A 24,721-nucleotide genomic window follows, 5' to 3' on the forward strand; every position below is an offset into this window, starting at 1 on the left:
ATAAATATAATTCATACCAAGCTAATACCTTACCAAGTAGCAATTCATAAAGTCTCAGTGATGACAACCCCTGGAGCCTTGACTAATGCATGCATTGCAATTTTGAAAGTGGGTGGGATTGTCTATGGGTATTAAAGTGACACATTGGGGAAAAGGACCACCCTTACCTAAATAATTCATAACTTGCAAGTATTGACAGAGTCCTGCTTTAATATTAGCCTGATTGAGATTGGGGGGGGGTAAGATTTTGAGGCTGTTTGGGGGTGCATTCACTCCTCTGAAGACCTGCAGACAACAAACACGTTTCTTGCGTACCCTCCTTGTAAAATGTTGCTTTGACATAGCCTGATTAGCAGTTTTTACTCTACCAATGTTTGGAGTATAGGTTATAGTTTATGCACTGAAATTGGTTTCTGGGGTGGGCATTCATGCTGGTGGTAATGCATTGTTCTGGTGCTCACATTTTACCCAAGTCCATGATATTGCTAATTGCCTGTCGTTATGTTTAGTGCACAAATAAAACAAAATGTGGTCTTGCCTTGTTTCAACTTGAAATTATTTTTGTATTTTTTTAGGGCTGAGCTATTGTTGTTAATAAGACTTAAAGCTGTTTCTTTTTAGCAGTTAGAAGTTAAATGAAACACAGAGCTATTTTCCAACAACTTGCCTCTTCTGTGTCTTCTATTGGTAGCTTGGATGCCTCAAGTAAAATAAATCACGGTTGGGATATAACAATCCTCAGGATGAGGCACATCTGTTGTAAAGTGCTACATATTATGACAAGTTGTTAGCTAGCTCAAAAGAGAAGATACCAGAAACCACCGATGTCATGAGCATGGTGTCATCTGTTTATCTGAAAACAATTGCACAAAAAATGTAATTCATGTATTTTGCACCTGACATCAGACCGGGCTTCATAGTGCTAAAAAAAAACACCAATATGACCCTTGCATATAAATAGTGGGTCAAATCCAGTCTCATACTGGACTCCAGTTGGCTAACATAGTGTGTATTCCATTAAGCTGAAAATGCCTTAAAATTACAGTTGGCACCATGACTCCTCCTGCAGTGTGGGCCGTGGTGTCCATAAATACCAAAAGAATTACTTTTAATCAAATTTAATCTTGACTGTTATTTTTCTTTTAATATTTTCTTAACAACACTTTTATCTCCCGCAGCCTCTTCTGCTCATTTCCGTGTCTGTGAGCCCTATACAGACAATAAAGGAAGATATCACTTCGGGTTCCACTGCCCGCGCCTTTCAGACAACAAGTCGTACATCCTGTGCTGTCACCACAACAACACTGTCTTCAAATACTGCTGCAATGAGACTGAGTTCCATAGTGTCATGCATGTGAACCTCACCATGGGCACAGATGGATATATGCACAAGTAAGTGAAGCTGGACATGTACAAATCACAAATTTCTGCACTCACCATTTGATGCTCATTTTATTAATGCAACATTTTTTTAATGAAAGATAAAATAAAGTTATCATACAGTGCTGGCCAGTCATATATTGCTCCCCACTATTCCTGTGCCAAAGAGCAGAAACTACACCATACATTGTGTCCTATGAGTTATGGGGTGCCGCTAACCATCTTTGTACCCCAATAATTCTGCAATGTATATTCCCAGAGAAATACAATTTATATGTCAGATAGCCAAAGGGGACATGTTCTTACTACTACATCTTCAGGTCCCTACATCTCCGCCATTTCTGAGAAATTGGGGTTCACAGAAGGTAAGTGGCCAGATATGTGTGTGATAGGGTAGCAAGGTATAATAGCTATAGTTTTCCTTTACTATACAACGATGATGCCGCAGCACTAAAATATTAAGGGGAGTTAGCCACAAGAGTCCCCCACTTATCATACATTTTAATATACCTACAGCTCCCCTTTAAGGAGAATTTGGGGTTCAAAAAACATAGGTGGACATTTATATGTGACAGGGCACCATGGTATGATAGGAGTGATAACCATAGCTACAAGAGTCCCCCACTTATTCTACATTTCCTTTCCTCAACTGTGAAAGAGATATTGGGGTTCACAACAGTTAAGTGGCCAGCTGTGTGACAGGATAGCATGGTATGACAGGTATAGATTTTTGTATTTGTAATAGCGTTGTAGTGATCAAATTTTAATGGGAGTTAGCCATGACAGTCCTGCACTTAGAGGTACATTTTCTTTTTCTTACAGTGAAATTGGGGTTCATAGAGAGTAAGGGGATAGCTATGTGTGACAGAGTACAATGATATGATGGGTAAAACATTTTAATGGGGCGACATCCCTCTGTTCCAGAGATGTCGGGGTTCACAGAAAGTAAATGTCCAGCTATGTGTAACAAGCGCCCCACCAGCCACTCAGTTCCTCACACTGCAGCATCTGCAGATTTGACTTCAGGCGGCAGTGAGCGGTACTGAGCTTCTCCCACTAGGCAGGGTTCTATGGCACGAGGAAGGGGTAACCGCACCACAACCTCACCGCCAACCTCAATGCAGCCTTGAAGTTTTGTGAACGAGCAAGTATATAATTTGATATATATTGGGGGCACCACAGCACAAAGCAAATTGGCAGTAGCCTAATGCTCATTGCCATGGAAGTGGCCCCCGGAGGTCCCTTACATGCAAACTCAATTTCACATTTCTTTGACACGGGGTGTAGGAGATATGAAGGTTTATACATGGGGATAATGACAGCTGCATGGACACAGACACAACTCTCATGCTGCTAAGATTATCTCACAGTACAAGGTGGGCAGGGAGCAGCCACAGCTAATTGCCAGGTTTATAGTACACGTCCACTCTCAAGGAGCTCACATTGAGAATGCTGAGGTGGCTCCCTCTCCAGCATGATCTCATAGAGATACATTGAAGATGCGCGCCCCCCCCCCCCCCCCCCTGCAAGACAACAAGCAAAAAGGAATGAGGAGAGGGCCAGATCTGGTAGCTCCATGAGCCGGATGTGGCCCACGGGTCGTAGGTTGGGCACCCTTGCTTTAGATTAAAATGGGAGCATTGATGTTGAAATTATAGCACTGTTGTTTTCTTTATTACCATCCTATCAGACACCTTTTTTCATCCAAAAGGGCTTAGTATTAATGTATGCAGCAGAGCACCCATTCAACAGTTTTACAGTTTTACATAGGTACCTAGTTACATAGTCAGATTGAAAAAAACATAAGTCCATCAAGTTAGTCCACTAGTGAAAAATACACATATTAGAAACCAGCATATTCCAGATAAATCCCTATATACATAGTAGATCCAGAAGAAGGCACAAAAAAACCCTAAAAAGCATCTTTCAACTTGCTCCAACAGGGGAAAAATTTCCTTTATGATCTCATGAGGCAATGAAATGTTCCCTGAATAAAATGTTACACAAAGTCCAATCCACATATAAATAAAAACGAACTATATTGTAACTTATCAGTCCTCAAATACGGTAGCTGCATTTGTTTTCATTTTTTTTTACTATTTATTTTTCCCTGTAAGTAACACAATTCCCATTCCCTTGGGTTGACAATACACCTGTATTATATTTAAAGAAGGGAAGCATTGTCACCCTGAGTTAGGGAGTGTGTTAAGACTCCTACTCTCTTACTTATATGAGGAAGGTTTTCTGTAGTCTATAGAAGTACCTAGTACCTTTGTCATTTCAAAGAGTGCAACATGGGCAAAGATCAAAGGATGTGATTCATTTTCTTTTCTAAATGATTTGTCAGGGTGTGGTGAGCCAGACTAATCACCTTGAGATTTGGCAGTAAAGATTGTGACGTGCCACTAAACATGAGCGGTTTCCATATCTTAGATCAAGCATGGGCAAACTTTACAAAAATGATTTGCACAAATTGCTGCCTGGCTACTAGGGGCAACTGCTGAGGATTCTCACCCCTGAGCAAGCTGTCAAACTATCTCTGCCAGCATATTAGACTGGACCATGATAGTCTCTTGCAAAGCAACAACTTGGGCTGCAGTGGATTCTCTGAGGGCCACCAATTGTGGCCCTGTGGCTTTCTGCTGCGCAGCCATGTACTGCTGTAGTTACACTGTGGCCACCACCATCTGCCTCACCAACTCCTCCATAGCAAATGTAAGTTCCCCTATCTATGAGGCAACACAAACTGCAGGAGGTCTAGGAAGAACCATACCAAATCACATAGTGTCTCAATAAGGTGAACTACATTATACATTTAGGAGGCAGAAATTATTTATTACTAATGTACATTAGGCACACCACAAGAAAACAGCCTATGCGTTCAGTGGTGTCATGATGGCAAAACCCCGCCAACTCTCCCATCGGCCAGGCACCTCTTTCAAATTTTTATTTTGGCCCCTGGCTGAAAAAGTTTGCCCACCCCTGTCTTAGATACATACATTTTATTTGACAGTTTTATTCTCCAGGAGCCCCAACAACTCTGAGCTCAGACAAGAAGCAGAGTAGCCTTCGTGTGGGCCTTTCCATTTCATAATGGGCAATCTCTGCTCGGACAGGTAGAAAATGCAAGTAAATACCAGAACACCCAGCTGTTACTAAGAGAACTGTGTATCTGGAGATTCAGATTTTTTCATCTGGGTTTACTGATGAGTTTTGTTTAGGGAAAATGTTATGATAGAACAGAAATCCAGTTCAACTCCTTAGCATCACCAAAAAATTAAAAAGTAACATTTTGGGTGTATATAATTTTAGGAGGAAGTAGGGACATATTGTGTTTCTAGCTTTAACAGCAGTATCTTGGCCTTGTACGTTTGGGAAGCAGAGAGCCAGAACAGGGTGGAAAAAGACATTAAGATGAAAAGGTTATAGATCAAACGAGTGCTCTGGCCCATTGTTCTGCATGACAATACTTCTGACAGACAGTTCCTCAGCGGTGACTGGATGGCGGCTGCTTCATATGCAGATGAAGGAAGAGTGGTACCTCTCCCGGACTTGCAGGCTCTCATTTCCATTTCAATTCTGAAATCCAATTAATACCATTTATAAATAAATCTATAATCCATCCATTAGGCCATCTCCATGGCAACTGTGTAGTGCCTAAATAACAAGGAACAATCAGAAGACGGGTCCCCGAGAAGCTGTTTGCTGGGATTCCGCTTTCATCTCCCCGCAAGTAGGAAGTAACCCTTTCAAGACAGAAATATGAAGATTCTTAACGCGAGCCTGTGCTTTGCCTCGGCAGGGTAGTAACCCTTGCAAGAATACATTTCTGATATATCACAGTATAGAGCAACAGAACCTTTTTTCAGAAAAGCTTTCCTTTTATCATTAAAAAGCCGTCCTTTGGTTCCAGTTCAGAACTTTGCCTAAGGAGCAGTTCAGGGAAGTCTAAATCCAATAACAAAAATGTAATATATTGCAGCTTACCAGACTTTAAAGGCAATGGCTGCTTTATATTTTTTTCTTTCTTTACCTCTCTAGAACTTGAAGGGGGGAGGGAGGTAGGTAGTTCAGAGGAGACTCAGAGCAGAAGAAGCAAAGGGAAAAATAAGTTGACATGATTTCTGGCATCAACAGGTGTTTTTCCACTTAATAAACAGATGTAAAAATAACATTTCGTAGATATACAGAAATAGGAGGAAAAAAAGTGAAGTTCCTTGTCAAGGTCTACACACATATTGGGAACATAAGTTATTTATAAAATAGGTCAAAGTTAATATGAAGGTTCCCATTAATTCTACATTTCAAGCGAGGAGAAGTAAATCACTACATTGCAGGAAGAAATGAAAGCATAATGAGCAAAGCGTGCTATCCCACTGTGTATATATGTAATTAAAAATCATAAATAGAAACCATTTCAATATACTTATAGAATTTCTCATATGACCCTGATCACACTCTAATAACCCGATATAAAAAGATGAATTATAAACAGCTTCCCGGAGAGAAATCTACTAGTTGCTTAGTACGGATTTCCATTGGTAGGAAAAGCCATTACAATAAATGTAACTAAGACAAGTCAAAGCAAATTTTTCTGTACTCTCAGCAGTGATGGAAGCTTGGCTCTGGCCTATCAGCTGTGAAAAGCGTCTCGTATAAAAGACAGATGCTATTTACAAGGAGCAGATGGAGAAGCCACAGGCTGGGAGATGAATACATTCTTGTAGATTGTATTCATTGAGAATGGCTGTTTGTTTTAGCTTTGCGTTAAATTGGCGGTTTTCACATTGACTGTGACCATGACCGACAAAACAAATTACTGTACCAAGTACGCCACTCTAGATGTAAAAACTGTTATAATAAAGCAATTATGAACAGAACTGTCTACGGCTTTTATTGTGACATGTTGTGTTAAAACAAACTTGTAAAACTTGGTGCTGGGGTTACATTGCTCTGCGATATTGTCTGAGCCTTTGGAGTGGTTGTTTGGTTTTCAGAAGCTCCATATGGTCTTCAGTATTAATGCAAGGCCCATTTACATTTATTCACATGCAGTAATATCTGTTTTTTATCAATGTAATGATTGCTTTACCACAATTTGAGCAGGAGAGCTGCCATGGTAAGCATGAAAAATTTTGGGTATGTTGATTGTTAATGTTACTGCTTCTTTGTACAATTACCTTTGAATCCATAAAAAACATTGTAGTACAAGGGCCTGCCTAAATAGATACAAATTATATGATTGCCTGGGTAGAACCATGAGTCCATGTGTTTCAATAATTAAATGCTTTCAACAAACCAACAAGTTTGTCATTAGGCTACACATACTTCATATACATAAAAATCCCTAAGCTTACATTGCTGATTTAGAGAGTATGTTTTAATTCCAACACAACTAGAGTTTTCTTTTAAAATGTGCTTTTCATATATCTGATATTTCGGAAAGTCTTAGAATAGTGTGGCTCAAACCCAAAAACGTTATGTTAATTATTCAAAATATATATAGCATAGAGAAGCTCATGGTCTAATAAGTCAACACCAAATATATTATGGTAAAGCCTTTGTTCTCCTTCTATAAAATCTTTATTGTCTGAGCTATGATGGTATATACCAAGCCTTTTACAAATTCTGCTGGGTATTTGGAATTGATCATTTCTTCCTTATCACATTAATGTTAACTGGGAACCAAATATTTAAAGGGTCAGTGTCACTAAAATAACAAAGTTATTCTTATTCGAAATATGGGAACCATACACATTTTATCAACGTGGACCCTTTTTTTGAAATTTTGGGGAAATGAAACTCAGTTTTACTTATTCCTATATAGGAGGTTCACCCTATTTGTCCATTGCCCCATTGATGTGTTAGGGGATCCATAATTCTTTATTTTTTAAGCCGTCACTCCAGCTTTTGTGAAAATATTTAATTCCTACTTGCTCCTACCTAACACCCCTTTTTCCCACAGCAACTACAGTGCCCTGGTTGGCGTGTGGGTGTATGGATTTTTCGTGGTGGTCCTGCTGGTCCTGGATCTGATGTATTATTCTGCAATGAACTATGAAATTTGCAAGCTATACCTGGCAAGGTGGGGGATTCAAGCTAAATGGATGAGGCAAGGACAAAGGCAGTGGGACAAGACGACACAGGAGCCTTGCCAAGCACAGACTCAGATGTCACATGCTGTACACACATTAAAAGGAGACACTGTTAGCCCAACAATGATGTCCTTTCAGACTTCTACAGCCTGGTAAGACAACTTTTTTCTTTAATGGCAGACTCAAGGTTTGCAAACTCTGGTACTTGCTGGAGATTGTGCTTAAGAGTGCAAACAGGATGATTTGAGAGTTTTTTGCCTTCCATTATAAATCCAGACAAATTTGGGTTTCTTTCTCTGTGTTACAAGGGAAAATGCTTGGAGTGGTGTGTAAGCAGGATGGAGTTGATTCTGTAATGCAGAGTATTATGTCATGGCAGGTATCAAGTTTAAAAGGCCCCTAATGTGTGCCAAAAAGAGAGACCGGAGCTTGTAGGAGAGATAGGAGTGGTACACCAGTGAAGCCAAAAAGATTTGTTACATCCTAAAAATATAGGGTTACAAGCCTACCTGTTTCAGGGACTACAATCCTCCTTTAGCAGGGCTTAAATGTTTTGATGAAGACTCTTTGAATTACAAGAGATTTTTTCCAAATATAGGGCAGGCTTTCTGTGCCATTCACTTTCATTCACTTTCAGTTGTGTCACCAGAACAGAATTTGGAGGGTAAAGCTACACCACAGGGACATAGACAGACTTAAAAAAGAAAAAAAACTTACCTGAAAACTGTATAACAATCTGTTTCTTTGATTCCTGCATCACTAATTTTATAAGTCTAGGTAGGTATAAGTCTAAGGTAGGTATAAATCTGAATGATGGTTGTGTGAGACACCTTAGCACTGCCATTTTTTATTTAGGCAGTAAAGATTATGCAGTGGCATGTATGTTGCAAATGAAGAATGACCCCACAAAAGGGACGGGCCAGATACAGCAATGCCTGGAATAAACCTAACAGCATTGAGTAAGCAAGCTTTGTCCTTCTAGGTATATCAAGGTTTGATTTTTAGTCTTGGATGGTGTGTACCTAACATGTAAAAACAGGTAAAAGTACTACCAGCAAGAGTACTTTGTTGTTAGCATTACCTGTGTGGACTGTGTGAACGAGCCAAGGGTAAATTTTTGGAAAGGCCACCTAAATTTACATGCCAATCTCTTCTATAGTCTGATATTTAGATTTCTCACAATGTAGCACCATCTTTAAGTGTCAAAAAGGTTTTTCCTTTGAAAGTTAAGCATGTGAATGTTGCTAGCTTGCAGAATTTTTTAGGGGCAAGTAATAGAGCTTTGTCATTTTACCTTAGTTTTTGTTGCCATGTCTTAAATTAAATGTGTCAATGCATGTGGTTGTTTTATTCCAAAGCTCTGATTATCAACTCAATGTATGAACACATGAGCATTTTTAATAGCTTCTACTCTTCTGGGAAGGCTTTGCACAAGATTGTGGGGATTTTGGTGGGAATTTGTGGTCCTATATCACTATTAGTGTTTTCTTTATCTCAAAGGTGTTCTAAAAATATATGCCAGTCATGTTTTAGGAAATATATGATGATCAACTCTATTTATTGAAACCTTTGCAACTTTAATAGCTTATACCAGGGGTGGGCAAACTTTTTTATTCAGGGGCCACAATCTGAAATAAAATTTGACAGAAGGGCTGGGCCAATGGGAGAGTGGACTGGGCTATGCCATTATAATGCCATTGATGGCATTACTCCCCAAATCTGAGCTTGCGATGGGAAAGAGGGTGCGCTGTGTGACTCTCCCATTGCAGGCTCAGATCCGAGAAACGTGTTCCGTGGCTCTGGCTGGTGCGCCCCCCCCCCCAGCGGGGTCCTTCTTCAGATCCCAGTCAGGGTGGTATTGGCCAAAGCCGCATACCACCCAAAGGGCCAGAGAAACATCCCTGTGGGGCTGTATACGGCCCGCGGGCCATAGTTTGCCCATGCCTGGCTTATACTGTTGTCGGAAGGCATTCCACAAGATTTGGAGTTTTTGGTCTCTGCTACAGAGGAGCATGTGTGGAGTCAGGTGCTGGATGAGATTTCATGTCTCACCATTAGTGTTCCAATTTATTCCAAAGGAGTTTAGTAAGGCTAAGGTCTGGGCTCTGGGCAGATCACCCAATTTCCTCCACACCATTGAACAGACTTTGTATACAGAGGCGTCATGCTGGAACAGAAAAGGACCTTCCTAAAACAGTTGCCACAAAGCTGGAAGTGGAACATTGTCTTTGTGTGCTGTTCCGTTTATGGCACCATTCAATAAAATTATTACCATAATGTGTACCTAACAAACAGAGCTTTTATTTTCACACATACTTAAGCATTTATTATATATTACAGTAGTAGTTATTTCCAAGCAATGTCATCATGGACAGTTCAGATTTAGCATTTGGCCTCTAAAGATCCCAGCGACACCTCTAAAACATCTCTGCCAGTCAGCTAAGAATTCAAAGTCAATTACAAGTTCTCCCTGTGCCATCACTTGATGCCAATTACTTGGCATTCACATAAAGAAACATTCAGAGCCTAACAAGCCTGGGAAGGCAGGGCCAACAGGACACACCACTTGGCAATAACTTAGAACAAGTCAACTGAAATTGTACTTTTTTTCCAGCTAAATTACCTTTAATGCCATCCTTTGTACAATGCAGAATAAAGAGAATATTCTGAATGAAGTATAGACCTGGGAACATGAACAGACTTTTATCCGTCTATTCTGTAGCTGGCTGCAATGATAGCTGCACTCAGACAACCACACAGAGATACAAGAAGACAGCAACTATTGTAACTATAGAAGTTTCTTGTTTACACATCTATAATGTGAGGTGTAAAAACATGACCTTGAGTAAATGAGATTCTTTGCAGGTACAAGGTTTCTATGTCTCTTTCACTGTTAGGATAAAGCAGCAGTATTTTTTTGTTGCTGACTAATACAAGAATATAAAAGCTGAAATCCAGGCAGTAATAGAAGGTACAAATGAATGTGTTCCCTGCAAATGTACTGGAAAGAACCAACTCATAGGAGCAATGGGCACGGAAATAAACCAATCAGTCTTATGTTGATTTCTTACTGCCCATTCTGGAGGTGGGAAGGGACAACATTGTACCCCTTCTAAAGTCCATAACTGTAACCAAGAAAGTCTTGTCATTTAAGTAGTAAATCTGTGTGGCAGGACTGTAACATTCTCAGGACAGGTTTGACAGAAATATATAAAACAGCTGTACCTAATATAGTGGCCTAGGAGTGTACAACATAATAATAAACAGTAATAAATAAAAGTATTTAACTCTGAGTACAGCAGTTTACCAGTGAAACAGATGTAAAAGCTTCAATACAGCTTGATCACAAAACATCTAAGTCTCCTAAATGGAAAATGTTGCAGCATCAGTACACATATCAGGCCATTGTTACCCTGTTCTCTCTTCTACAGGGGTGTAGTGGGGTGCACGCGTTGGTAGGCCTAGCCCTCACTTTTAACATAACAAGGATGCGTGCTCGCCATGGATAGCCTTCACTATTACCGTGCCCCCTCTTTTATTTTAAGACTACACCCCTGCTCCTCTACTAGCAAGCTTCTAGTGTTGGCTTGACAGCACTGTGCAATGCAGCAGAGCCTGAATGACGGCACGTCCTCTGACAATCTAAGTGCTGCTGTTCAAGGACAGATTTAAATCCTTGCACTGTTTTTAAAGTACATGTAGTTAGTAGTTTTAATGAATTCATAATCATATTCAATGATGTTATATCCATCTGGGTTTCATTATTAAGCGGATTACCTTCACGTGTATAAAAATTAAAAAAGATTAACATTTTATGTTAAAGTAATTCTGTTCTTTGCAAATCATGGTTCATTTTAATCCAGCTTCCTTCTTTTCATATTTTTACCTTCACCTAGCTTTCCCACATTGTTCAGTCATCATAAGCAATTCAAAATATCTAAAATAACACATGGCACAAATACCCTATTGTCTGGGTAAGTTCCAAGTGTTAAAGTGGCCAGTAGAAACACTAAATCCTGGGAATAAGGGAAGAAAGCCACATACTGCCCGATTTCTAAAAGTATATATTATAGATATTTAAAGGGTTAGGATTGCTAGGGGTAAGGTAAGTATCAGGTGGGGGAGCCCAAACATGATTGGTCAAGCATGGAAGGAGGCTGCTTTTTGACAACATTAAACGAGGTTAGAATAATAATAATATTAATAATAATAGAAAAAAAACAATGTATAGGAGAGGTTATTGACATGGCTATCTTTAACCATACAAGTTAAGTCTATGTTTTCGCTAAGAGTGAGGCCAACTGTGTCTATAAAGTTAGGTCAGACGAATCAAGCTTTCTTCAAGCCGGTACTGAAAACAATGCAATGTTGTTTACCCTTCTACATATCCAGAATAACAAAAATAAAAAGTTTGTATTTATGTAAAGAACACATCTATGATCAGTTATCATCTGACCTGCGATGGTCAACCATTAGCTGAAAAGGATAAAATAGCCATCAGAGAACTATAAAATGAGTATAATGAAAAGTTCTAAATGTTCTCATAGGGCTATGATTGGGAAGAAAATCACATTTTCACATTGTTAAGATATCTCTATGCAATATCATCTCTCTGCTAGAGATTTGTCAGCTTAACAAGACACAGCGGGGCGGAAAGTATAATTAGACAGTTACATAAGAATACAAGTTTATTAGCAGAGTCTGGTTTCTGATGGCCCTTATGCTTAAAAAAGACAAAGAGGCTCATATACTGATGTTTATTGGAACATTTAGCCTTGTGAAGGTAATGCCATATCCCTCTGGTGCCTGGTCACGTAGCCTAGTGCCAAAACATTGGCATAGATTTTAGAAACTTTTAACCTAGACCTAATTAAGAAACATCTTGTACATTCCTACAACAAAGCCTGTGGCTGTGCTGTGAGTGGAGAGGAGAGGAGAAGAGGAAGGCAAGAAGGTGACTACCTGGGTATATCAGGCCTGTTTTAGCTTACTATTGGCCTAGAAATAAAATGTATTCCTATTTTACCCCTCTGCTTTTTTCATTTTATTGTTTGTATTTTTCTTTTCAGTATAGCATAGCAAGAAAATGCACAAAACTAAAAATACCCTATTTTTATTTGCAAATACATTTGCTATGCTTTGTACTTAAATTGTTGTAAAACAAATTAGGACAAATTAAATGAATACTTTACTTTATCAGTTTAACTACTTTATCTCAAAAGCAACACTTTTCAAAATAGAAAAAAAGTATATTTTTTTAAATTACACATAACAATACAAAAAAATGTTTTTTTTTTAATGTATTATCTTAAGCAATAACAAAGGTATTGTCCAATAAACAGGCCCATTAAACGAAAAAAAATTAATCCGGTTCTTGAGGGGTATATAGGAACAAAAGATGGTTATCTCCAAATGCTAATGTTATTACTAATGCCACTTGCATAAATTAATGAGTGCCCAGATAGTTTTGGGCCCCCTGTGCTTCTGGGCCCCATGGCATTTGCATAGTCTAGAAGTTATGATCATATTGCAATGGGTTAGATGAACGTTGTACATTGTCACTCCTTGTAATACCTAAAAAAAAAGGAAAATACTTTTTATGATTTTAGCAGATATATTTTCTATGAGGGCACAAATAATTTGTCTTTTTCCTCTGTATTATTGGTGTTCACAGGTTTCCTCCCATTTTAAAGGTCTGGGGAGATAAAAATGGTGTTAATGGTTTTTCAGTGAATAATGGATTATATGCAAGAACTTGTCTAAAGAAATCTTCAAGGGAGGAAACCTGTTTGATCTGCAATAATTAAACCGAGAAGAAAGATGAGGGAGCCGCCAAGGAATTATCTAGGGCATGTTTTTATTCTTCAGGAAAAATAAAAATTATTCAAGGGGATAAATCTTTATGTACGTAGCTCGAACCAGCATCTAATTTTGCGTCTCGAACAAAATACACAATAAAAAAGAGACAATGGTGACTTCAAAGAGTTCACAGCGTGTGACGGCCAAAAGCGGTACTTTGGTAGAAAAGGAGTCCCGGAGGATAAAAGAAACTTAAAGGGTCAATCCGTTCAAATTTTATTTTCTTCTGATGGGTAGTTGCAAGCAGACTAAATTATCCATCAACATAGAATCTTAATAATATATATATAAACTATATAAATTTATAATTAGTCATAATAATCCGGGGGGGGGGTTATGTTATCTTTTTTTTAAAGTCTATTTTTGACAACGACTCATATCTGGAAATGAGAAATTGAAATAAATAAAACTTTTTGTCTTGAATTATGGAGGTGAGCCATTCACTTTGTGTTTAAATACACTAGATGTACTACTCGGGATATCTACCTTAAGATGTTACTCAGATGGTATAGAACGGCATATGTTGTGGCAATAAATGATTTAAATATTTTGCAATATTGCTGGAGGTTGTGTGGCCATATGGGCTCTTTGAATCATATATTTTGGTATTGCAAAATTATTAAAAGTGTCTGGATGGAGATATTTAAACTTTTATCTGATGTGACCAGAATAATTGTGCAACCAAACCCATTTCTGGCTTTACTTAATTTACGGATTGAACAATATCCAGTAGAACATAGACCTATTGTTATACATTGCTTATGTGCAACCAGACAGACCTTTGCATCTTATTGGAAAATCACAGATGTTCCAAATGTATCTGACATAATACGCAAGTTTATTATACAGGTTTTATATGAGAAAATGTTTGCTTATAACGCCGACCAATCGATTAAATTTCATGCATATTGGTCCCCATGGTTTGCGCATCCAAAATGCACAGTGCAAGTATAACTGGTTGTATTTGATGTTCTGTATTAATGACTTCTGATTTACAATATTGATATATTAGTTAATTGCTAGGTTAACTTCTGGCACTTTGTTTGTTTTTGTTTGGTTACTGATTTTCTTTTCTTTTTTATCATTTTTTTATATTGTTTGTATTATATAATGGAAAACTTTCAAAAAAAATTATCTTTAAAAAAAAAAAAGTCCTGCATTTGCGCCTAGTCCCTTACTGCTCACTTAGCATTAAACAGAATATCAAATGAGGCAGCAAGGGAAGGCAGTGTCTTTTATGTGACTAGGATGTAAATAAAATAAGAGAATAATAGAAAACTATTTCCCCCAACTAGATAAATCGTTACATAATGCAAAGGTTGCACATTCTGAGAGATAAAGCACTTCTGTCTTCAAGCATTTTCCAACTATTTCTAAAATTCAAATGACTGTGTATGTGACTTTTTGAATAATCCGAACTAAGCTTTTCTTCTAGATACCTGGACATTTGCTGGATGAATTAGCCAATTAGGTTATGTCAGTGGGTCTGAGAGGAACCAAAATAGTTATTCACTTAAAGGATCAGTCCACCTAAAAAAAGATCCTTTAAGCATAGGCAGAGCCTGGTTGGAACAGCCTGTCTTGAGATTTGAATGTGTCTTGCTTACTTGCCTACAGTTATCTCTCTGCCATAATTAAATTCCTCTGTCCAGGCCCATGTGGGGGTTTTTAGTGTTTCTGGCCACTTTTTTTTCGCTGACCAATTTTGTGTGTCCCACTTCTTTACCATTCCCTATAATATATTAGAAAACCAATAGGATGAGTTTTGAGTTTTAAAATTAAAGAAAAACAATTAAAAAAAATACAAATTATGGTTTCAACACACAATCTGCAGACATGTTATACTGATGTCACCATTTGGAAAACCCACCTGAGAATTGCTGTGTATTTATCATTGGACCACACATGAGCAAGGGGTGACAAGGAAGCTGCAGGCGATCAGCATTACATGCCACAAGGATTTTAATAAAAAAATGGCAACTGTTTAGTATAGAAAAAGCTTTAGTAAACTGAAGTAAACTTCTACTCCATGGACCGGATTTAATAAAGCTCTCCAGAGCTGGGTGACCCATCAAACCTGGAATGGATCTGGTCCAGGATACAAAACATTTGCTAGCAAATGGAGAAATTCATTCCAGGTGTGCTGGATCACACAGCTTCACTAATGAAAGTTTATCCCCTACAGCCATGGAGAGCTTTAATAAAATCAGGCTCCATTGCCCTGATTTAATAAAGCTCTCCAAGGCTGGAGAGAATACCTTTTCATCAGTGAAGCTGGGTGATCCAGCAAACCTGGAATGGATCTGGTCCAGGATTCAAAACGTTTGCTGTCAAATAGCAAATGATTTTTAAAAATCCTTTCCATGTTTTCTGGATCACCCAGCTTCACTTCTGAAAGTGTATTCTCTCAAGCCTTTAGTAAATCAGGGCCGATGACTCGGACTTGCATGTGGAGCAACGTACCAGTTAACTTTTCACAAAGATACACTTATTCCTTAACCTCGGCAGTATTTTTTTCCTTATTACTTACAAACAGATTCCAGTTATCCAATTTTGTACCAAGGTCTTTTCTATATTGGTTAATAACCTTGGCTGTTAGCACACAAGTGTACGGAATGTCTTGCTCGTTGCATTCCGTAACCATCAATCGATAGACCTGTAATGACCTTTTCTATTGTGTTGCAGAATAACTCCAGTGCCTAAAGACAGGAGAAGATTATCACCCAGGTGAAGAGTGTGTGATGAGAATAGCAACAATGGTGCAAGATGGACTAAAAGTGGATTGACATTTCTAGAACCGCTCTAAAGGAGACAGACTTTAAAGCTCATCTGCGAATACTTTCTTAGCTGTTTGTAAGCAATATTTTTATTTCTAGCGTGAGAAGATTATTTTTAAATTGGACTGTTGACAAAAGAAAATGAAGGCAGTCTCTTACCACTAACCGACTAACCGTAAAGAAGAAAATGGGGAACAGTCAATAAAAGCAATGGCGGGCAATGACTCCCTGCCTTCAATGTTGATTCGTTGTCAAGTATCTAGTCTGTGTGTGACAATATGTACGGGCTGGCCTCAGTGCTTTACAGAAAAGGTATATCATATAGAGTAGTAATGTATAATGTAGATTATATGAATGTTAAAGAAGAACTCTAGGCAAAGGCAAACATCTCCAGATAACAGAGCGGCTTCTACAGTTATATTTTTTAAATTAAAAACCTCACATAATGCAATTTTATTAATGGGTATATTTTTGGTTAATTTTGGTGATATTCCAAATTGGGCAGAAAATCATAGTGATTACAATAGGTGGTAAAATGAGAGAGGAGGGGAACATCAGAATTTAAGGGCACTGCTGTCTTACTAAGTGTTTTACACCACAGCTCTGAAAAATGAAAATCTGAAGTTTAAGCAAATTGCTGAATACACAACTGAACTATATTGTAAATGCCCCTCCTGCCAAAGAATATATGATTTTGTGCAACCAGTCTTATGATCTGCATTTGGCTGCCAGACAGCAAAGTAAGGCACACTGCGGACCTGCCCCCAGTTTTTGATTGCATGGTGAAGGGGCAACAGATATCTGCCCCTTTCCTTCTCTGTTCAGACAGTTTTAGGACCCATACTACCCTGCAAGGTCCTACTTGTCAAACCGCTATGTATACTATGATCTGCAATATAGCCTTTCATAAAACCTGACCTTAACTTGTAACTGGACACTGAATGAACAGCAGTACACTGATGAGGTCCACTCTCCCCTCCTCTCTCTCCACTCTCTCTCTTTTATTGGGTCTATGACATCCATGGTGTTTTATTTGTACCTGCTTGACTTGTTCAGATTTAGGCAAATGTCAAGAGGCAAGACTTCGACACATACAATAGGAAAATGGATTTCTCTGCATTCTCAGTAATGTTAATAACTTACAAAAGTTAAACAGCAAAACAGCCATGTAATATGAGGAAGGTTTACAACACCAAGGATTGTAAAAGAAAATCATGGGTTTGTAAATGGCATTTAAGTAAAATGTGAATTGTTTTATGTACTTTCCATATTCGTCCCTCCTCTCTCTACAACAATGCTTTCTACATCAATTACCCCCAAGAAATGCTTGGAAGACATAAATGTGCACTGTTGGTCCTGCCCAGGGCCAGCATGGTGGTTGTGTCCTCTCCTATCTTGCTTTATATTTTGATGCATGAGCTGGAACACACTTTAGAGCCCTTTGCTAAAAATGATTATATGTACATCTCACATTACATTAGTATCATTAGTAATTTGTCGAATTAAAGTAATATATACATGTAGAAAGAATTTTCTTTTTTATTCCCTACTTTGCCTTATACCTCAAAATAATTTCAACATGAAATAAACTAATATAAATATTATTGATTGGTGGGCCAACGGAGGCCCCAAGTCAGTTCGGCAGGGGGGGGTCCCCTTGTTGGCTACATCCGCCAATGTTACAATGGTGGTCAGTGGGGAGGACTTACTTACATTTGTGGCTGGTTTAAAAGTTTTTAAGTGGTCAGTAGAAAATTGCTCCCTTTACCGCCAGCTAAGAAAATAACTGGTATCAGTGTATGAATGCCGTATCAGCTTTGCTGGACTCGCTTTGTTGGCCAAGTGATGCTGCCCATGAAACTAAGCAGGTCAAGGGAATCTACACTGTTCATGGAACCCCTGACAACCTCTGTAGGAACCCTGGTTGAGAAAAGTGGCCCAAAAGGGTAATACCCACCTGTGTTCTTAGCTCATCATAGGTGTAAAGCAAAGTCATTGCTCTCTTCAGCATATGCACCAGATTTCAAAGCATGATGGGAGAACCAAAGACCCAAATGCACTTCCAGTGGGCAGGACAGACTATATTTATTCTTTATGACATCTGAAGCATTAAAAGAAATTGCATTAGAGAGCACTGCAAATTTGGAAAGTACAATAACTACCTAAAAGTAGACTTTTTTTAACTGGATCCGTCTTTAAGAGCCAGTGAGGCATAATATTACTTTATGTCACACGTCCTCTTGTAGAACACACAGAGGTGACTTAGTAAACACCTATAATCTAAAGTAATGAACTTGATATTGGTATAATACATAAGTGTTTCTATTGAATACAACTTGCTGTTTATATACATATATTTTCATGGAGATTATAAATATATTAGCACCACTTGTGTATTATGACTCATTGTCATCAGATTTGCTTCTAGTGAAAGCAAATTGGGTTTTTCATTTCCACACAAGTATATGCATTAGAAAGAGTTTTGTTTTTTATGCTTTTCTACAAAGTTTTCAGTTTATCTTACAGTCACTGGAATATCTACAGGTAATGACAAGCATCTTAAAAGTCTGTGGCATCTGCTGCAGCCCTCTACCAGTATACTGGAAGTATTTGAAGTTTAGGAGCCAGAAATCACTTAAAGTGTCTTTGTATAGGGCAGTCAGACAGGTATTTTCTATAAAGGAAAACTTCAGTCAAGGTTACAATAATCAGTAAAATGCACAGGGTTGATTTACTAAAGTTTGCATTTAGCAAAGAGAAAGATTCCTTTGCAAGAGATAATTCACTTAGCGAATACACAATTATGTGCAAAGAAATGGAAAAACCTGATTTTTGCTTGCACATGAATGGGGATATGGGTAACCCTAACTATATAATGAATTATCTATGTGTATAGGGAGTAGACATCTAAGATTTAAGATCATTAGGAAAATAGCTTAGAGTTGAACATCGATGTTTTAGTGTCTACGTATCTTTAGTAAAATTACCCTACAGTATCAGGTTGTGTCTAACTGACACAAAATGTCCTACTTATTCTGTTTGTTAAAGTCAGTTTAATCCTTTTTGACTCAGATGGCAAGGTATAATGTGGTGAAAAACCAAACAACAATCCAGCATTACAAGTCAAGCAGGAATTTGGGGTTATAGGCTTAAATGTAGCTATTTATACAGTTTATTACAGAATTTGATGGTTTACCTGGAGTTGTCCTTTAACAGTAAAATAAAATGTGACAAGACCTGAAATTTGTATCCACCCAATCATTCACGTAAAAGTCTCTGGGTTGACAGGAATATAATTCCCCCACTAGATTTATGAATGTCAACCAAGTGTATGTGAAACTGTGCAGATAACTGTGGATGTGCAAAACAGATCTTGTAGTTTACAACCAAAATGGTAAATTATCAGTCTTTCCAGAGTAATTTTTATACAAGAGAGCATGTAGTCCTGAAAATTCATTTAGGGGACCCCTCTGACTGGACAAAGGAGCGTTTACACCCCAGGAGACCCATATAGGAATGTGGGTTCTAGGGGGAGCTTTAGAAAACTGGTATTAGGATCAAACTGACTCATTTAGTGGTACACAGATAATGAGGGAATTTATTTGTTGAGGAAGTATTGCAGTAGGATTGTCTTTAACAATAAAATAAACATATTTTCAAATACTTTAAGAATCTTGCAGAAATGTACTAAGAGTGTCTAAGAGCTGGACTGCAGTGGGTACTTTTGCATAGCACATTATGTTTCTTTAGGAGGTGGGCAAGTATTAAATTTATCTTAGTAAGACCAAAGACCCCCACCTCCAAGTATCCCAGTTGCAAAGCACAATCTACCCAAAATAGATTTTCCCATATTTGGGAATGTGGGTCCAATGCCCTTCCAGATCATTTCTGTTTTCTATAACTCACCCACTGGATAATGGAACAAAAGGTAGGTGTGACAGAAGCTCATCCTCAAAGGAATGGCTATAGAGGACTGTAGGTTCTTAGTAATAGAGTGTGCCTCAGATCTGACCAAGAAGGAAAGAGACTGCTAGTGTCATACATACCTTGACCAGGAGACTATATTTGGATTGGAACTGGGCTGTCCTAAAATTGTTATAAGTTAATATTTAAGAATCACTAGAAATGCCTTTATTAGTATACTTACAGTCTGATAATTCTGTATTTGACCTTCTTTTCATTCTACAAACTGGCTTAACTGAAGATATTAAATATATTTTCTAAAATGATAAACTGGCACGGATAAAACTGTACTTTACCACTACCAATTCTTTTCTCTCCAAAACAGTCTAATCAGACTAAAACCAAAGCCTATACAGTCTCTGAGAGGCAGTAAATCAGAACAGTTTTTATTATAATCAGAGCTGTTGGGAAAGCAATAAATTAGGCAGTTAAGTGAAATAAAGTGACTCATATGGACATTTACATCAAAATCTCAGAATATGGGTCCTTGCATAGAAAAGTGTTTGAAAGAAAAGTGCATTTCTAAATATAGAATCCGTTTCTTTCTTTTTCCTTTTCTAACCTCCTAAAAACATAAAAGAGGAAGTTAACTGATGGCTTCAGGCAAATCAGTCTTTTCTTCTGACACTTCTATACACGAGGGTCAAATTTTCTCTTTGGTACAAATACAAGTTACATGATGTCCTTTGGATAGCTTTGTTCAAAGTACTGAGTAAAGAAACATAACCATAAAGATGTTTGTATGTGGCAAAAAGTCACAATTGTCATCTTTCAAATTTGATTAAATATTCTTTTGATAGAACACAAAAAAGGTTGTTTGATTTTATTCAGTTAACTAGATCTAAAGAACATGGATTTTGTGGTATTGTATAAAGGCAGCAATAGCCCTTGGCGGATGATAGCATATGCAGACATGATTAGACTGTCTGAAGAGATATTTTTTGATGCAAGCATAAACATGAACATTCGGTTTAGTGATGGAGGTATATAACTAGGCGGCCAACTGTAAATTGTGACCTAAGCACCTGCCTTAAACTACACTCTTAAGGACATATTTGGGTGTACGCGTCCAAATTTTTCATCCATTGTATCCTGAATGTTGCATGTATGTAACACATCATCCCATTTCAATGGGGAAACTTAGTTTACCCAACTTGTTCCCCTTCTCTACTCAACACTATGCTGCCTTTATAGTATTAGATCACATGACCTAAACTCTAAGAATACTTTGGAAGGTATTACAACGTTTTTCCCTGTAGCTTTTTTGCACAGCTCTACAATGAGGATTCTGGCACCTTTCACTTGGGAAACTTTGGGGAAGTGATTCATCTGGACCCTTCAAAGAGCTGCAAGTGATGGTAATTCCATTCCAATGCCACTGGTTCAGCTACATGCTTAGTTTAATGTTTATGCCTATGGAGGAGGAGGAGATACTGTCAGCAACAGGTTATCTCTGCAGGAAACCAGATATGGTCATTAGGACTGAACTCTTAAAGCACCTTAAAGTACCCTCATATTTACTTCCTTTAATTACTTGACCTTATAATGTTACCCTGAACTCTAAATATTGTATTGGTGCTCAGGGGAAGTGACATTTAAGGTGTTTTCTAAATATAGATCAAGGGCTCCTTTAAAAAAAATTGAATTCCTGCAAAGATCCCATTGCTTTCCTGCTCTTTTACCACTAACCATAATAGGTTCAATGGCACTCACTAGTTGTTAAACATGTTCTCTGCAAACAGAAGTGTAAAGCTGGGAAATAAGGGGACTAAAGCAATTATGTATATCCAATGTTGTGCAGATGAATCCACTGTCTTATGGTGGCTGATACAGTTCCAGCACCAATGTCATTCATTTCAGCTTTGGCAGCAGCCCCTAGCCAGCAAATGTAACTTCTTCCACTCACAGGTGTGCAATCACTGGTACACATTTTATCTCACAGATAATGGGCACTTTTCCACCATTTAAAATGCCCCTTACCTTGATAACGATGTCTATTACATTTGTGTCAATTGCAAACAAAGTACTCTATATTGGTGGCCACTACAAAGAATTCTGCCTACATTGGCAATCAGTGGGAAAAATGCTCTTTACTTGGCCATGTGACTAACATCGGTGGCCTGTTGGGAAAATGTTGCTTAAATTGATGAAAAATGGGGAAAATGTCCCTTTAATTGATGGTAAATGGGAAAATTGTCCCTTGCATTAGTAATCAGTTGAATAATGCTCCCTTTCATTCATGATAATTATATGTTAAAACTTCTCTTTACATACCTCACTATTTTCACTGACCACCAACATACAGTAAGAGGCATTATTTCTTCCACTAACCTCCAATATACAGAAAATTTACCCAATCACTGCCAGGGTAAAGGCATTTTCCTTACTAACAACCAATAGTGGTTAATGCTAAAAACTGCCCCTCCATTGGTGGTCAGGGGGAGAAATCAGACAGGTAAAAGTATAACTGTCTGGTCCATTTGATTAGCTTTGAGTAGCAGGTGGTACTTCCATTGGACTGTCAGGTGAGAGGAGAGATCAGTTGGCACACATACACTGCAGTACAATTGCTTCCTAGCTGTAAGGGGCATTTTTGTTTCCATGGCCCCCAGTGTAAAGAGACCCTGATCTAACAGACCATGCAGGCACTTATTTCAGTGGGGGCCCTCATGTCACTGGATACCACTCCTCCACTGACTACAAATGACTGTTTCAACTTGAATTGCTTATTATCCCCATGCCACAATCTGCTATTCACACCCGCTTCAGGAATATTTTATACTTGCATGAACATTGCTGGCAAGTGAAATCACAGAAGAACAAAAGGAGGCATGTTGTACTAAATCAACACGGCAATAGAAATTAGGCCCAAATACCCAGTCTAGTTGTGTCCGCCTGGGTCTATTTCTATCATTTCATGTCTGAAGTCATGTCTCATCCAAAAAAAACCAGCCCCCACGTAGCCAAGACCTAAATGTCAGGTGCTAAAACGTGACACTGGGAAAAAAAATCAATGTCATTTCTCCTTTATTCTACAAACAGCAGCTTCAGAAGGAAAAGCTTAGCAGAGATATGGGAAAAACACATATATTGGCTATTATGTGTGATCAAAAGGCAGCACTTTAAAGATGAGAAATCCTTTTATACCCATCCCAGCATTACAGAACGTACCGTACAAGCGCAGAAAATTGAGCCAGGAAAATGAGTTTCCAGACAGGAAAACAAGTATGTATATGTTTTTATTGGGTAGAGATGGCTTGTGGATCTGCTGTAATTGTTACACAGGCCAAGAATAATATTGTCTTTTTTTGTTGGGTTAAATATTTCACTGCAATGTAATTATACACACAAGGTAGATATGAACATTTGAGAACACTGGAAAATGTTTTGGGGTCCTAGCCAAACTGATAGGATATTCTTGTGCCAGTAATAAGTATGGATATGGATCTATCAGTAATAAAACCCTGGCAAAGGTTCTAACGCTACAACTATAAACAAAAGTGTTTTTATTGCAGGTATTTTATTCTCATGTTTAGGAGTCGCTTATGATTTCCAACACCATCTTCTGCAGTTCTGTGACAAGGAGAATACACAGTACAAGACACAAGGGTCATATCCCCATCTAGAAGTATCCCGAGAAGCTTACTGAACTTGGCTTCAATAGACTGTATACAATAAAACTCAACTCATCCCTGAACAAAATTACCCTTCCTATCACAACAGAAAAGAAATAATTACTGATGAATTTCTATGGGTTTCAGCACTTCTGCATTCCTCCTGGCACCTTCCCCGAGATAAAGCAAGACATATGAGATGTGGTTATGTCACCGGGGTGTCTGTGTATGGATCAGGTCCACTTGGCTACAAAGTGGCCATGTAATTCCTCATTAGGCTGGTACACTTTCCAAGATACACTGCCAGTCTAAGTGATTATCCACAAGGATTTAACTGCCATCTAATGCACATTTTTGTCCCTGTTTCATTTATATACTTTTGGCGGAAAGAAAAGCTTTAGAAGCCTCAGGACTTAACATTAAAATGAATGGCTGTCAAGCTAATTAGGAGAAGTAGAGCTAAGAAATGACAATGTGAAAAGTGCTGTAAACCACAACAACCTGTCACATTACATTTTACCAGGATGGGGGGCATTGTCAGTGATGGTTTCTGATTGGTTGTCATGGGGTTACTGAACTTGCTGTTTTTTTGCATTTGAACAGCACTGTGTGTACAGCACTCATTCCTAGTGTCCTTGAAAAGAATCAGGAAAGATAATTCCAGCAATAATATACTAAGCCCACCTTAAGTGGGTTTCATTCAAGATTTCCAAAAATGTACTGGTCAGTTTTTTGGTTTAACTGGTTCAATATTTCTAAAGAACATATGACTATGGTAGACATTATACAGACATAAGACATTATAGACTTTATACTGAAAAACACTCACTCCTTATTCCTTTGGCAGCACTCCACCCTAATGCCCGCAAAAAAATCAGGCTGGTGTACATAAGTTTGTTTTTTACGTTTAGAATATATTAAAGGTGCAATCTGACCCCATCAGTTTATCTTACAGTTTCTGGGTCTTGCTGCGTTAATATTATTATTACACAGTATTTATATAGTGCCAACATATTACTCAGCGCTGTATAAA

General features: G+C 38.2%; 1 protein-coding gene across 5 annotated transcripts in view; it reads left to right on the forward strand.

Moving 5' to 3' along the window:
• SHISAL1 (shisa like 1) overlaps positions 1-20,885 on the forward strand; it is an 88,161-nt gene extending 67,276 nt beyond the window's left edge. For 4 of the 5 annotated variants that reach the window (XM_072400287.1, XM_072400286.1, XM_072400288.1 and 1 more), the window contains 2 exons: positions 1,179-1,392; positions 7,346-7,631. In XM_072400287.1, coding sequence (XP_072256388.1) covers positions 1,179-1,392; positions 7,346-7,631 — 500 coding nt within the window. Of the gene's footprint in view, positions 1-1,178; positions 1,393-7,345; positions 7,632-16,019 lie in introns of those variants that run through there. The other variant, XM_072400291.1, reaches the window with a different exon arrangement.
• The last annotated feature ends 3,836 nt before the right edge of the window (positions 20,886-24,721 follow it).

Source organism: Pyxicephalus adspersus, chromosome 2 (assembly GCF_032062135.1).
Source record: "Pyxicephalus adspersus chromosome 2, UCB_Pads_2.0, whole genome shotgun sequence".
In the NCBI taxonomy this organism is placed as follows: Eukaryota; Metazoa; Chordata; class Amphibia; order Anura; family Pyxicephalidae; genus Pyxicephalus; species Pyxicephalus adspersus.